Below are 17,264 nucleotides of genomic sequence, written 5' to 3'. Positions count from 1 at the left end.
CTCACTCTAAGTGGGTCATGTCTAATTCGTCACGAGATTTTATTTAGTGTTGTTTCGTGAGTAAAATGAAAAGAATAAAGTAAGGGAGAGAGAGAAAAAAAAGTAGAGATAGTGAAGTTTCTATATTTAGAAATGTGTCATTTAGAGTGAACATCCTAAAATATAAAGTGTCACTTAGAGTGGGATGGATGGATTACTAACAAACCAAACCCGCACATAGCCAACCTCAATACCGCATGCATAAGTTTAGTACATATGGTATGAATCGGTCGAACGGATATTCAGACATAGCAAACCTGTGTGTGTCCATTTAGGCATTGCGCACACAAGTTTGATATGCATGACATGAACTAGTTGATTCCATACGGAGTTTAGAGTGATCGTCTTTAACATTGTGTGCAAGTGTATAAGAACTAGTCAGATTCATATCAGCCATAAAAAACTTGTATGTGGACGTAACGGTACTGCGCGCTCAAGTTTAGGATATACTCTATGTATGAATTGGCCAAATTTATATAGTGCTTACCATATTCGCATGCATAGTGTCAATATTGGCCACGCACGGATTTTGCAAGTCTTGTATGAATCCTATCAACCAGTGGTGGATCCAGGATTCATAAATGGAGGAGGCGGAAATGACTATTTTTTCGATCATTGGAGCGACATCGGAGCAAACGGAGGGTGCGTACATGACAATTTTACTTTTCACTAACTCATTACTCACATTCTATTATAAAACTAATATATATATATAAATAAATCTCACATTCCGCTATCTTTTTTTCTCCACCTTCTTTTACCATTCATAAAACCCGTACCGAACTTAAACGAGACTCCTAATAGCGGACGAAGGGAGTAACATAACACTAACATGCATGATCCCATGAAATATGGACAAACTTTTGGCTTTATATTTTTAAAATCTTGTGCAAAATTCAAATAAAGTTTCTCAACCTCGCAACGACATAAAATATACCCCTCAACTTTATCTATCTCCCAACTTCTTCTACATTTCCGAGAACAAAAGAAAAAAATGAAAGAACAAATTACAGGGACAAAATAAACGAGGAACCACTCCCTCTGAAATCCCTCATTCTAGGGGCTTAGACCCCTAATAAACATGATTCTTTTATATATTTTTTTTGTAAATTCTTTTAATTTATACTAATTTTATGCAAATTCTTATACAAAAGCCCCTATACATGAGCTAAATAATACATGAATATAATTTAAATAATTTTTTTTTATAAAATAGCTTCTATAAGTGACGATTTCTGATTCCGCCTCTGATTCTGATTCTAGGATGAGAATTTAACGTCGCCTATATCCATCCATCCCTTTTGCTCCAATCACATTGAGAAATCATATCCCCAAAAATTATTGACTGATAGTCTGAGACCATATCATCCGTTTTCTTCAAAAACGAGAAATGAGAATAATACTCTCAATTAAAAAAAAACACTCTTTCCCAATAGCAGCAGAATTAATTTGGATGTTATCCGAATGGGCAGGCACGTGGTCAGCATACGACATTAACGAAAAATCTCAACGACAGCCACATAAAACATTGAAAAAAACCACAAAATCATTAATACTGTACTAATTTATTTCAGAAAACTATGATACTCCTCGAATGAATTGCGACAAAACAACAATCCAGAGTCGAATATTTCCGTCTTCATCTTGAAGCTGAGTCGCCTCAACACTCTGCACAATGGCCTCGCTTCTCACCAGCGGGATTTCGCCCTTTTCGTCGCAGCACGTTTCTGAATTCCCAAAGGGCCCTCTATTGCACTTAATCCCCAAATCCCCAATTCTCCGAAACCCCAATTCAGGATCTTCCTTCAAGATTAGGGCTGATGTCGGATATGAGCCCAAGACCACCATCGATTCTCCAGGTAAGAAATCCGTAGACTCATCTTCCAACGATGACCCACTTCAGAAATTCTTGAAAAGAGATTATAAGTGGGGTTTCACGCAAGAAATTGATTCTTTCACAATTCCTAAGGGGCTTTCCGGAGAAACTATTAGGTTAATTTCTTCAAGGAAAAATGAGCCCGATTGGATGTTGGAGTTCAGGTTAAAGTCATATGAGAAATTTGTTAGGATGAAAGAGCCCTCGTGGTCTGATAATCAGTACCCCAAAATGAATTTCCAAGATATTTGTTACTACTCGGAGCCCAAAAAGAAGCCAACTTTAAATAGTCTTGATGAGGCTGATCCTGAGCTGGTTATGTATTTTGAGAAGCTTGGGATTCCGTTGAATGAAAGGAATAGATTAGCTAATGTTGCAGTGGATGCCGTTCTAGATAGCGTTTCCATCGCGACTACTCATAGGAAGACTCTAGAGAAGTCCGGTGTTATCTTTTGCTCGATTTCAGAGGCTATTAAGGAGTATCCCGACTTAATTAGGCAGTATCTAGGCAGGGTGGTGCCTGCTGATGATAATTTCTATGCTGCTTTGAACGCAGCCGTGTTTAGTGATGGTTCCTTTGTCTATATACCCAAGAATACCAAGTGTCCTATGCAAATCTCGACGTATTTTAGGATAAACGCCATGGAGACAGGGCAGTTTGAGAGAACCTTGATAGTTGCAGAGGAAGGAAGCTTCGTGGAGTACTTGGAGGGATGCACCGCTCCCTCTTATGACACGAATCAGTTGCACGCAGCTGTGGTGGAGCTGTACTGCCATGCTGGTGCCGAGATCAAATACTCCACGGTTCAGAACTGGTATGCTGGTGACGAGAATGGGAAAGGAGGGATATATAATTTTGTTACCAAGAGGGGACTCTGTGCTGGTCCTCGATCAAAGATTTCGTGGACTCAAGTGGAGACAGGTTCTGCTATCACTTGGAAGTACCCTAGTGTTGTCTTGGAGGGTGATGATTCTGTTGGGGAATTTTATTCTGTGGCGTTGACGAATAACCATCAGCAGGCTGATACGGGGACAAAGATGATACACAAGGGGAAGAATACTAGGAGTAGGATAATTTCAAAAGGAATCTCCGCTGGGCATTCGAGAAATTGCTACAGGGGCCTTGTCCAAGTTATGTCCGGTGCAGATAACGCTCGAAATTCCTCACAGTGTGACTCGATGCTCATTGGTGACAAGGCTGCTGCCAACACTTATCCCTACATTCAGGTAAATTCTTGCCTTAATTCCCTTTTGTGCTATGATCTCTGTATTTATGTGTTACTCTTTTGTTTTATCCCCAATTTCCTTAGTCAGATTGATTGTTCTGTGTTAAAGGTTGGTCAGGATGATGATAGATGTTTTCCTGACTCTCCATGTCTCTTTTTTTGAGTTTGTATTATCTGAAATAATTGTTTAGGTTTTTGTTTAGTTAACATTATTAAAAGTAATTATATTTGCTAAAGAGTTTTTCCTCTCAATACATGGCTTCTTTTTTAAAAAAAATTAACTCCTATACGAAGGAGGAAATTACAAATAAACTCCTATACTATAGAAAGTAGGAAATTACAACTTATGTCAAGAGGGCTCGAACTCGGCACCTCATACAATAATGTCTAAGCTCCTTGCCGCTAGGACAAAGGCTCTGGACCCTCTCAATATATGGCTTGTATACATGAAACATGCTGTTCTGTGTAACTTCCTTATGAATTGGTATAATCTTCTCGGTGATATGTGAAAATATTTGGTGTTTATACTCTTGGATCAGAAGAAGCAAGTAACATGAAATGGCATCAAATCGCAATCCTTTATCTCTTGTCTCGATGTTTTTATTAAGTTTCTTGTTCTTGATTATTTGTAAACTAAAGCTAGAAGTTTTGTGAAGGCGACATAATATGGCTAAGTTAGGGTTGTTTGGTGTTCATTTTTTCAATGCAAGTGATACTAAATCTGGAGGTTCTAATGTTGCTAGATGTGTATGAAAGTAACTAGTACCATGCACAGAAGCTGTGATAAATAGAACATCTACGCTTATCTTGACGAACAATTTGATACTCGTTGTTTTGGTTTATGTCAACAGGCAAAAAACCCTAGTGCTCGAATTGAGCATGAAGCAACGACCTCCAAAATTGGTGAAGACCAGTTATTCTACTTTCAACAGAGAGGTATTGACTATGAGAAAGCTATGGCTGCAATGATCTCTGGTTTCTGCCGGGATGTGTTCAATGAGCTGCCGGATGAATTTGGAGCGGAGGTAAACCAGCTAATGAGCTTGAAACTCGAAGGATCGGTTGGTTAATGAAACATTAACCAAATATGTAAAGGTACAAAACCACACAAGCTAAACCACCTAATGTCCTTGCTGTGCTGTTGTAATATGTACATCTTACTTTGTGAGTTTTGATCCTTCAGATTTGTAATCCTCAGCTATATTTAGAAATGGAAGCAAATATGTAAAGGTACAAAACCACACAAGCTGTATTAATGTTACAGTTGAAAGATATGTCAAATAAATTGAGGGCGTATATTTGAATTCACAATCCATTCCAATAACAGCAACTTGTCTCTCTTATCACGGTGTGGAATGATTCGTCACTTTGTCAGGCTTTATAGTTGGGCCACTCAAAGTCAGTTATACATTGCTGGGCCTTTCCATTTGGGCCGATAACTAATCTCTTAAATTTAGTTACTTTTTATTTTGTTGTGCATAAGCTGATTATTGGTTGAAAATATCAGCTTTGGGCAAAATATATATTCTCCAATCTGGCAGATCTTGCAATCTCTTAACCAAAATAGCTATTCATTTTCATTTTCATTTTTTGATTGCGTAAATTAACTTAGGGGTAATTATTGAACATGCCATCAACTATTCAACTTTGTGCAAATTTTAATGGTTCTCATGAAAATCCAATACAAATACGCACAGAATTAATAGATTTAGCCAAGTCTTATTAAGTTCATGTTCTTGGTTGGGTTTAGGAGATATGTTAAAAATAATACTACTCTCTAATTTAATTATTATTTTAATTATTTTTTTAAACAATATTTGTGCTTTGTTTTATTCTCTTAAGTTCTTGTACATCGGATTTAAATTGGATTTTTATTGTGTAATATCAGGTTTGAATTATGTACTTTAGGTTCAAGTTTTTATCGTGTCGCGTCAACCTTTATTACATCAAGTCGATAATAGGTTCGTATCGGATGTGAGTCGTGTTCGGATTTAAATATAGCAGGTCAAGTTTGTTTTTGAGTTTAGAGTTTTCTTAATGAACAAGTTCGTGTTAGGCCTTATTTAGTTAGGTTGTTATCAGGTTGACCCGGTAACGATCTAACCCTCAACTTGAGTACTTGACATCTCTATGTTGGACATGATGGAATTCATAAGCTAAAATGGGAAGAATAAGAATTGTGCCGCTAATGCGTGAGGGAGAGGTATTTATAGGAGAGGAAAAATTATACTCCCTCCGTCCCATAAGAATATACACTCTTTCCTTTTTAGTCCGTCCAACAAGAATATGCACTTTCTAATTTTGAAAACACTCTTCTCTGTAATGAGGTGAGACTCATTCTCCACTAACAATACTATATTTACTTTTTCTCTCTACCTCTCTCTTACTTTACCAATTTTGCATTAAAACATATGCCGAACCCAAAGTGCATATTCTTTGGGGACGGAGGGAGTAGTAAAAAATTTCATAAAATTTTGAATTTTCATTATATTAAATAAATAAATAAAATTTGGAAAAAGCTTCAAATCACACACACCCACGTGTCTCAGTTATCATGCTCCCGGCCAAGGACATGGCTCCCTATAGCTGCGGAAACGGAGGGCCGCGGCGGGGGTAGGAGGACATAGGCACGCCACCTAGTTGGCGCGGACATGGAGCATGGACGCTGCCCGCGGCACTATATTGCAGTGCGCCGAGAGCCGCGGCTAATTTTCCCCTATCTATAATACAACGAAGATTTGGTTTTAAATTTTTTTATTAAATTATGAGTTTTTTATAATTATTATAGTCTGATAATTTTTATTCTAATTAAATTAAAATATACCAATAATTGAAAAAAAAAATAGATTTGTGGTTGTGACTTGTCCACTATTAGGCTGAACAAGTTTTTTTTGGCTCTATACAAGTTTTTATAGATGTGGACAAGAATTTGTGGCTTGATCTTGTGCTTGGGCTAACTATTGTGGACACTCTAAGAGGCACGAGGGCATACACGGGCGAGTTACAGAAATGGGCCGTGAGTGCGTTTCACACTTTGGCACACCCACAAATCACAATGGTGTTTGGCCGTTGCTTTTGGAGCGAGCCGCTCTTGCTATTTTACCAGAAGGTCCATATAAAAAGAATACTACTGCATGACACAAGATAAAACAGTGACATACCCCCACAAAGCCAATATGAGGTTTCAATCACAAAAAAGTAGCGGTGCTTAAAAGAATGCCGGCAACGGCCACATCACAGGCTACTATTATTATTATGAGCATCCACAACCGTGCTCTTGCCAGTGGCACGGTTGTGGGCCCGGCCCCACTTTTTCTGTCTGCTCTCTGGCAAAAGCACAACACCCACAACTGTGCTCTTCCCGCAAGGACGAGCACAATTAATTTAAAATTCAATTAAACAATAACATTTCTATAATAATAAAATTCATTAAAAAAAACCTAAATAAAATTACAAATGACAAATAAAATAAAAAACGACATAATTAAAATCCTAAAAATTAAAAATTACACAATTAAAATACTAAAAATTAAAAAAACACTACTCGTTGCCGAATTTCGCCCACATGTGGTTGATTAGGTCTTCTTGTAACTGAATGTGGGTTCGGGTATCGCGCATTGTGTGCCTTGTCTCGATCCTCTGGCCAACCGTCGTATGCTCACCTCGGCGTGGGGGAGACCTCGCTGTTGAGCTTCCGGCTTCATCCTTGTCGTAGAAGCTAGCCGCCCTCGGCCCTTCGTCGGCTATAATCATGTTGTGTGAGATAATACACCTGAACATGATGTCGGCGATATTATTCACGTACCACAGCCGAGCCGGGGCCTTCACTATGTTGAATCGGGCTTGAAGGACCCCGAAGGCTCTTTCGACGTCTTTCCGTGCGGACTCTTGACGCTGCGCAAAAAGAACCCGTCTCGGGTTGTGCGGGTTGTGGAGCATCTTCACGAACGTCGACCACCTTGGGTAGATACCATCGGCGAGATAGTAACCCATGTGGTATGTATTTCCGTTGATGGTGAAGTCGATCGCCGGTGCTACACCATTCATCACATCATTGAAGAGTGGTGAAGAATAGAGCACGTTCAAGTCGTTGTTGGCTCCGGCAACGCCAAAATATGCATGCCAAATCCATAGGCGGTAGTCGGCGACCGCCTCAAGGATAAGTGTTGGGCCGCCGCCTTTGTGACTGCTTAAGTGTTGCCCCCTCCAAGCATTCGGGCAATTCTTCCTCCTCCAATGCATGCAGTCAATGCTGCCAAGCATTCCGGGGAAGCCATGGACTGATTCGTGAAGACGAAGCAACCGTTGGCAATCATCGGTGCTGGGTGCCCGAAGGAATTCATCCCCGAAAGCTGAACGAACGCCCTCGCAAAAATTCTTTAGACAAAGGATTCCAGTGGACTCACCGATATGCAAATACTCGTCGAAGATGTCGGCCGTTTGCCCAGTAGCGAGTTGTCGGATGGCACACGTACACTTCTGCAACGGCGTGATACTTTGCCGGCCGGCTGCATCTGGACTTGTTTGAAAGAATTCAACACGTGCGGACAATGTGTTGACAATTCGCATGAACAAGCGCTTTGACATGCGAAAACGGCGCCTAAAGTAATCTGCCGGAAACCGCGGCTGGTCGGCAAAGTAGTCGGCAACGAGCCTTTCGTGGGCTCCCTCCTGGTCACGATGGATGTAGCGGCGATTTGATCTAGTTCGTTGAGGAGGAGGAGCTGGGGTATTCGCCGCGACATATGCTTCGTAAGCGGCACGATGTTGTTCGTAGTATTCTTGTTCTTCGCGCTCCGCTTCCGCCATAATATGGGTGAAATCCATTTGAGGTTTTGAGTGAGGGATGAATGTGTTGATAGTTTGTATGAGAATTATGAATGAGAGATGATTTGATGTGATAAATGGATTATGAATGTGTGTATTTATAGATGATTTTGGGGGAAAATTTTCAAAAAATTCAAAAAAATTCAGAAAAAAACGGGAAAAAAAACGGCCATATTTTTTGGATTTGGAAAATATTTTATTTTTATTTTTTATCATTATTTACAATTAAATACCGATTTTTAAGTAAAAAAAAAATTGAAGGCAACGGCTGCCGTTACCCAATCCCGTGCCGCCACGTCAGCTGCTCGCTGGCGCGAGCGCAGCGGCGGCGGTCCTTCGCCTTGCCAGCGGCGCGGACGGCGGTGGCGACCGTCGCCACCGTTGCGGATGCTCTAAGGTAATTCCAAAAATTATTGGAGTTGACTATGGAAAAGAGGCATGGGCTCAACTCTCTCTACGTACGTCCTTATGGGGCCCTGGCCGAATCTATGGATGGCTCTATATGTGAGTGTGTAGAGAGAGAGACAGTGGTGAGAAGCCAAGCCAATACGACATGTTCCGTTGGTTGACTTTGGAGTAGTGGGGACACGACACCTTCTCATGATGTCAGAAGTCACAAGGACTCTGGCAATTAAATTTTAACACAAATAACCAAATTAAGTACAATGTAGAAGATAATGACGTTACTTGGCTGAATTAATATTGCATTGCTTTTTTAGTTAATCACTTATCACAAATTTCGGTATAACTCCGTCCCTAGTATCTTTTGATTGCTGACCTCAGGAATAAGCCCAAATGTAGAGATTATAGATTTGTTAATATTTTAAATGAGTAATTCTGATTTTGACCCCCCTCCCCCTGTACTTAAGTATTGCTCTCACCAACTAATATTTGCACTGCACATACGTAGGGCAGTCTTCTACTGATTATTTTGCTAAATTTTATGGCTACTATCATTTTATTATGAAATTTGATAACTCCCATTTCTAAATTAGCAATAGGAGTCAATTATTCACTTCCTTTATTTTATCCACATTATTGTTAGAATCATACCCTTGCACACCAAAGCAATTGAATTATTGCAATTAAAATTGACGCCAACATCTTTTCCTGGCCTATGTGATGTGCCCATGGCCAGCTCATTTTCTTACTCATTAATTATTATAGAGATATATAACACTCCCTTGGATCACTCCAATTCGGTAATTCCTAAGCCTGCATTTCACTATAAATACCAAGCACCAAACTCCAAAATATGACCAAATAAACTCTCACTCAAAATTCCTCTCCTCATAAAATTCTTGATCTCGAAAAAATGGGCGTGAACAGAGCATACGCCTACTCGAAGATGGAGAGCGAAGATGTGGAGGAAGTGAAGCATCGGCGTGCGCAGTTCTTGATCTACAAGTCCCTGCAGAAGGCGGAGGGGCGGAGGCGGCCGTCGTGGCTGCGTGTGAAGATGTTCAGGTTGAAGATCAAGATTGGGAAGAAGTTGAAGAAGGGCTTCTCATCAACTTCGACACTCTTCTTTTCTGCCAAGGCCGATTTCTACAAGCAGATTGCCTTTCTGCTCAAATCTTGCAAGCATTTGTTACATGCTAAACAGGATCCCGTCGCCGGGAATCTTCACACAATTTTCTGAGACTTTTTTTTTATAATTTACTTTTGTTTAATTTTTTCCGTTTTTGTCAATTACTTTGTCAAGACATAAGTGCAATGGGGCAGATTGGTGTTTCTTGAAATGGAGTATAAAGTTAATATACACACATATATAGCTTAAGAAGTGGTTTTGAATTTGTTGTGTTGCGTGTAATTAGGAGATCTACTAATATTTCTTGTCGCTAATTGAGCCGATGATTAGTGAGGTTTTGGGTTGAATTAATTGGATCAGTGGGCTTCACGTTTGTGGATGATTTGAGGACGTGCCTTAATTTTGAGGGAGATGTGAGATTAATATAAATGATAAATTTAGACCAATTTTGCGTAGAATTTTTTCCATTCTCAACCTAGTTTAAAAGTGACCTCCACAAAGGTAGAGGGATGAGGAAGAATTTAATAAATATGCGTTGGAAAAGAAGAGAGAATGGATGAGAGAAAAAATATTAAATATAAAGACTAAAATAATTCTTGAGACTAAAAACTACTGTCTTTATTGTTTAAAAACAGTCATTAGAATTAAATAAATATATGCGTTGGAAAAGGAGAGAGAATCGACGAGAGAAAAAATATTAAATATAAAGACTAAAATAATTCTTGATACTAAAAATTATTATCTTTATTGTTTAAAAATAGAAATTGAATTAAGTAAATATGCATTGGAAAAGGTGAGAGAATCGACGAGAGAAATAATATTAAATATAAAGACTAAAATAATCCTTGATACTAAAAATTACTATCTTTATCGTATGAAAATTGAAATTTTTTAAATACATTATTATAGAAAGAAAAACTAATTGAAATGATATTAATGAAAAATGAGTTATAACTCACTAGAGAGAATTGAAATATTATTAGTGGAGAATGAATTCTTATTTCATTAAACATAAAAAAAATCCTCAAATAAAAAGTTTTTAATTTTAAATGATGGGCCAAAAATGAAAATAGTTTCTATTTTTAAGTGACGAAAATTTAATAAAAAAGCAAAAAAGTTTGAGAAAAATATCTCAAATGTAATTAAGTCTTTGTCCAAAGACCTCTTGTGATATTGTTTTTTATTAGATTTCTGAAATGTGCAAACTTCATTGACCAAAGACTTTTTTTGTAGTTTTCTTGTAATCTAACTCATTTATTCTCGGTTTGCCATAATTTAAGCAATTCTCTTCAATAGTCTCTTATAACCCTCTCCGATATTTTTTTTGTTCTCTCGTGATCTAATTCATTCATATTCGGTTTATTTGTCTTTCTCTATTAATAATTTACGAGATCAAAATTTATTCTCGCTCTTCAACAGTCTGTATAGACCTCTCCGATAATCTCTCTCACTCTCATCTGCTATCTCTCTTGACTATGTCGCGGTGGTGAGGAATGATTCCATTTATTTGATGGATTTTAGAAGGACCTATATTATATGTTACTCTTTCACTAAAAAATTATAATGAGGGTGCACAAATCATCAATCATTTATCCTACACTGCATGAAAATTTTATGAGTTATGATAATTTCAATTAATTAAGTTATTTAATTTGAATGCGTGTGACCGCTATCGTCACTTCCCAAGTTGGGGGAGCATGGTATGAATCGGTCGAATTCATATATCATGCTTACCCAACTTATGCGCGCAGTGTCATGATCAATCTCGTTCAAAGCTTGATAGTATTCGGTAAATTAATTTCTAGTAGCACAACACACAAAATCCATTTACATGACCAACGTCCACATCGGCTATTTATAATTACTACTATATCAAATATGAGTGCCTTTTAGTATTCTTATCTCATAACTATGAAATTAAAAAAAAGATTGAATTGTCTTCAATGATCTCTATGTGTTTACATTAATGATCTCTATATGTTTACATTAATTCATTTAACAGCTGCAAATTTTCAAAGTAGGCCTAAAATTAAGGTATATGCTGGGCATGTCACGAGGTATGGCTGACTCTTTGGAATTTTGGGGAATGTCCACGATGGCTTTTCAAAAAATTAAGGGTAGGGAACATGGAATTGGAGCTATGGAATTGGAATTGGAATTGGAATTGGAATTGGAATTGTAATTGAAGTCTGCAATTCCAATTCCATTGTTTGGTATCACAAAAATGCTTGGATTTGAAATTGCATTGCAATTCCAAATCTTTCAATTCCACAATTTGAATTCCTTATCCAAATGAATTCCTTATCCAAAGTAGAAAATTAGAATTTCATATAATCATAAAATTAGATATATTCACTATATATCCACTACACACATTTCACACACCACACACATTTCACACACCACACATATTTCACACACTACACACATTTCACACACTTCGCACACTTCACATATTTCACACACGTCACACACGTCACACATTTCACACATAGCAGACATTACAGATATTTCACACACTACACATATTTCACACATTTTACACACATTTTACACACTACACACATTTCACACACTACACACATTTTCTCACACTTCACACATTTCACACACTACACACATTTCACACAATGCACACACTTCACACACTGCACGCATTTCACACACTACACACACTTAACACACTACACACATTTCACACACTACATGCATTTTTTGTAAAATATGTGTAGTGTGTGGAATGTGTGTATTTGATATAATGTGTGTGGAATGTGTGTAGTGTGTATTTTTGTAAAATATGTGTAGTGCATGTATATTGTGTGCAGTGTGTGTATTTTGTGTATAGCGTGTGTGCAGTGTGTGAAGTGTGTATTTTGTGTGTGTGTATATATAGTATGTGTATTTTGTGTAAAGTGTGAGTGAGTGCGAATTTTGTGTATAGTGTGTGTGCATAAATTCTTCGAATTCACATTTTACCAAACATAGAATTTAAAATTGAATTAAAATTCAATTCCATCCAATTCAGTTCTATAGAATTTGAATTCCAATTCTGTGTTCCAAACGCACCCTAAAATATCTTCCTAATATTTGGCCGGCCTAAGTCCTAACATATTTAGACAATGTCGTGTGCCTCGCTGCTTGTTCCATGCTCTCAAAGGTTTTTCTTTTTAATAATTGTTTAATGTTTAATCTAATTCGGCATACTTCGTTACTCTTAAAGGTTGAAACTCAATTCATTTCCACTACAAAAATGCAACGGGTCATTGTTGGGCTTATAGTGGGACCAAGTTGATGGGGTTGAGTTAGTAGATTGGGATATCATCTAAAATTCTAAATCATTTCATTTTACAAATCAAATATGTAATATCAAAATTCAAAGAGTCAGTAACAGCAAGTGCTACGCGAATATTGTTAGGTGGCGTTCGGTTGCCATGATTAATATCATTAGACTATCCATCTAGGATTAAGTTGTGAGATTATTTTAGTTGGAGGGGGGAGGCTATGACTAATTATCATGAGACTATCCATCTAGGATTAAATTGAAGGGTTCAATCTTATAAACCAAACATAATATATATTTAATCATGAGATTTAATCTTGCCAACCGAACACCCCATTAATATATAAACAATCTCGATTCAAAATGCAAATAGATACATCCGGTTCGAATTTAAGTGTTTAGTTATACACAAAAGCAGGGTTGTTGTGAATGCAATAAAATATGCCATGTGGCATGTAGTATTTGTTTTGCCAGCCATTTACTATCTCATTTTGTCACTATGAAATATTCGTCATTATATATTTTAGTTTATTTGTATTATATTTATTAAGTATGTATCATGTTCCAGTAACTCTCTTCACTCACATATAATTATAAAAGTAATACTACTATTTTCATTCGTACGTGGTAAACTCTCATTTTGCAATTTCACTTCCTTTGTAACTAAAATTAGGTTTAATTTACTTTCTATTTCCGATAAGTGAATCTCATAGTTCAGTAAATTATTACACTCATCTCTATCATAAACTAAATGGAGTATATAAAAGTTATAAAACCTTCATCACGTTGATTTTTTCTATCCAATTTCTATCCATATTTATAAAAAATCGTATCGAATTAAAACGAGACATCATATTGCATAAATAAAGTAATAAAAGTGAACCCCCTTTCCATTAACCAATTCTGCTTGCATTGAAACAATTGATAATGGATAGAGGGAGTAATGATTAAGTAACAATATGTATGTAAAATTACAAATTCAGTTAGATATTGTTCTTTGATAAGAATTAAGAGTTTTAACACGCCCCTCACGTGTGGGCCGGAATAACACATCGGACTTCCATCACGTGGGTAGGCAAGAGAAGACATAAAGAAATAAAATCCATCATCGACTTGGACCCGCTCTAATACCATATTAGAAATGAGACACCCACCCACACCTTAAAAGGCCTCATAAGGGGGAGAGTTATCCACACTTATATAGAGGAGCTAGGATAATCATCAAGTCGATGTGGGACAAGAATTAAGAGTTTTAACAACTATATTCCACATGCCACATGGTTTTGCAATTTTTTTTCTTTGAATTCATGAATCACAACCGCTGACTCTTATGCCTATCTGTAAATCTGGATCCGTCATCCTTTCATGTTTTACACTCTTCTGTCGATTTTCGAATCTGGGTTGGGGTGATGGGTTTAGGGCTGCTGCTACTTGGTTTTTGGGCTTTATATTAGTATTAAATATAAATATTTGAGCTATGGTGGGCTAAAGCACATATGATGTTGTTTTATTATAGTAAATGGGATTTTGTTTTTTCACAAATGGGCCGATTTGTTTTCTATTGTACATTTAAGTATATAGCTTCACTCGTTTGTAACTTATGGTAGTATTCTCTCCTCCTCCCAGTAACAACTCTTTAAAAATATATATTTTTAATAATGTAGGACTCATTATCCACTAACAAAACTAATTAGTTACTTTTACTTTTTATCTATCTTTCACTTTACCACTTAAGCATTAAAATTCGTGCTCAATCAAAAGTGTATCATACACTTGTGGGGCAGAGGGAGTATTAATAATGCATATACATTTATATTATTTTAGAATTAATATAAAATATTAAAGTCCATATTTATTTTGAGAATAAAACTTTAATGTGATTAATGAACTTTATCTTTCAACTATTGTGTGTTTTTCTATGTAAGCATGCAAATTTGATTTTATGCTTATTAGTTAGAGACCAGTTTTATGTTTAGATAATCAGTGCATAATACATGTACTCCATGTAACTACGTTTGGATAGGAAGCAATCAATATGTTTGGTCTCCATTTTATGCTTGTAAATATTTGATTACTAAGCTTCGGTAGATATTTAATCACTAGGCTTATTACGGAATAGGTTTATCGTCAAAATAGGTCAAGCTTGTAGATATTTATATAATTTATGGTAGATATTCTATTACTACGCTTCCATATATAGGATCTTTAATTTGATGTATGATTTTATGAGGATGTTTTATCGGTGTTCATGATGTAGATTTTTTTAACACTATGCTTGCGTATGCTTGTTAATCTACCGATTAAGGCTTGTGTTTAGCTTCTAGTAATTCTATAATTCCTAAAGTGCATATAACGTTTGAAGTACAAAGTGAAATTCAGTCTTTGCAGCCATTGGATGGATTGAAATCATAATTAAGATATATGAAAACATGATAAGAGTAATGAATTGAATGGATTGAAATCATAATTATGATATATGAAAACATGATAAGAGTAATGTTTTCAGTTTGCAGCTCATTCATCTCAATATATAGAATCTAATTTTATTATTTTTAGTTAAACAATTATACACATTCATATAGTTCGACACTCTTATTACTCTTATTACTCCCTCAGCCCTAACTTAATTTAGCCATTTTTTGAATATAGAGATCAGAAAATTGTGTGCCCTAACTTAATTTAGCCATTTTTTGAATATAGAGATCAGAAAATTGTGTTGAATGGAATAAATAAAGATAAATCATAATAGGAGAGATAAGTGAGTAAACTTGGGAGAAAATAAATTACTCTCTCCAACCCACTATAAGCGAGGTGCTTCATTTTTTTCTCGTTGAATGGAAATGATCGGAGATGCATAAATTATCGTAGTCAAATGGAGTAGTATAAAATATAAAAAATAGTATCCATAAAATTTTTATGATAGTAAAATTCGACTTTTCAACTTTTCCTTTCAACTATCCAGATACGGAGTAATATTTTTAGGAAACAAAGAGCATCCACATCCGTGCACTTGCCAAAGAGCACGGATGTGGACTCGAAATCACTTTTATTAATTTTTTACTTCATGCTCTTCCCCAAGAGCACAACACCCACATCCATGCTCTTTCGCAATGACATGCTCAAGGGTCCCACCATTCTATTATTCAATTTAAATAAAAACATTTCTACAATATTAAAATGCATTAAAAATACCCGGAATACTATTACAAATTACAAAAAAATTAAAAATTACAAAAAAATTAAAAATTAAAATTTAAAAATCCACTACTCGTGGCCGAATTTCGCTCAAATGTGTTTGATTAGGTCTTTTTGTAGCTCAATGTGGGTTCTGGTATCGCGCATTGTGTGTCTTGTTTCGATCCTCTCGCCCACCGTCGTATGCACACCTCGGCTTGGGGGAGACCTCGCGGTTGAGCTTCCGGCTCCATCCTCGTCGTAAAAGTTAACCGCCCTCAGTCCTTCGTCAGCTATAATCATGTTGTGCAAGATAATACACGTGTACTTGATGTCGGCGATATTCTTAACGTACCACAGCCGAGACGGAGCCTTCACAATGTTGAATCGGGCTTGAAGGACCCCAAAAACTCTTTCGACGTCTTTCCGAGCAGACTCTTGACGCTGCGCAAAAAGAACCCGTCTCGGGTCTTGCAGATTGCTAAACGTCTTCACGAAAGTCGACCACCTTGGGTAGATACCATCGGCGAGATAGTAACCCATGTGGTATGCATTTCCGTTGACGGTGAAGTCGATCGCCGGTGCTACACCATTCAAAACATCATTGAAGAGTGGTGAAGGATAGAACACGTTCAAGTCGTTGTTGGATCCGGCAACACCGAAATATGCATGTCAAATCCATAGGCGGTAGTCGGCGACCGCTTCAAGGATAAGCGTTGGGCAGCCGCCTTTGTGACCGCTTAAGTATTGCCCCCTCCAAGCAGTCGGGCAATTCTTCCACTTCCAATGCATGCAGTCAATGCTGCCAAGCATACCGGGAAAACCGTGGACTGTTTCGTGAAAATGAAGCAACCGTTGACAATCATTGGTGATGGGTGCCCGAAGGAATTCCTCATCGAAAGTAGAACGAACGACGTCGCAAAAAATTTTGAGGCATAGGATTCCAGTTGACTCACCCACATGCAAATACTCGTCGAAGAGGTCATCTGTTTGCCTAGTAACAAGTTGTCGGATGGCACAAGTACACTTCTACAACGCCGAGAGACTTTGGCGTCCGGTTGCGTCTCTATGTGATTGAAAGTATTCAACACGGGCGGACAATGTGTTGACAATACGCATAAACAACCGTTTTGACATGCGAAAACGGCGCCGAAAGTAATCTTCCGGAAACCATGGCTGGTCGGAAAAATAGTCGGCAACGAGCCTTTCGTTGGCTCCCTCCCGGTCACGAAGGATGGAGCGGCGAATTGATCTAGTTGGTCGAGGATGAGGGGCGGGGGGTAGTGGCGGCGACATAGGCTTCATAGGCGG

General features: G+C 37.4%; 1 protein-coding gene across 1 annotated transcript; it reads left to right on the top strand.

Annotated features, from left to right (window-relative positions):
• The first annotated feature begins 1,587 nt into the window (after nucleotides 1–1,587).
• Nucleotides 1,588–4,449, top strand: LOC121745303 (UPF0051 protein ABCI8, chloroplastic-like). Its single transcript, XM_042139148.1, has 2 exons — nucleotides 1,588–3,142; nucleotides 3,993–4,449. The coding sequence occupies exons 1-2, from the start codon at nucleotides 1,715–1,717 to the stop codon at nucleotides 4,209–4,211; spliced, it is 1,647 nt and encodes a 548-aa protein (XP_041995082.1). The 5' UTR covers nucleotides 1,588–1,714; the 3' UTR covers nucleotides 4,212–4,449.
• Nucleotides 4,450–17,264: the final 12,815 nt, after the last annotated feature.

Source organism: Salvia splendens, chromosome 8, assembly GCF_004379255.2.
Source record: "Salvia splendens isolate huo1 chromosome 8, SspV2, whole genome shotgun sequence".
Taxonomy (NCBI): domain Eukaryota; kingdom Viridiplantae; phylum Streptophyta; class Magnoliopsida; order Lamiales; family Lamiaceae; genus Salvia; species Salvia splendens.
This window is presented reverse-complemented; position numbering and strand designations above follow the sequence as displayed.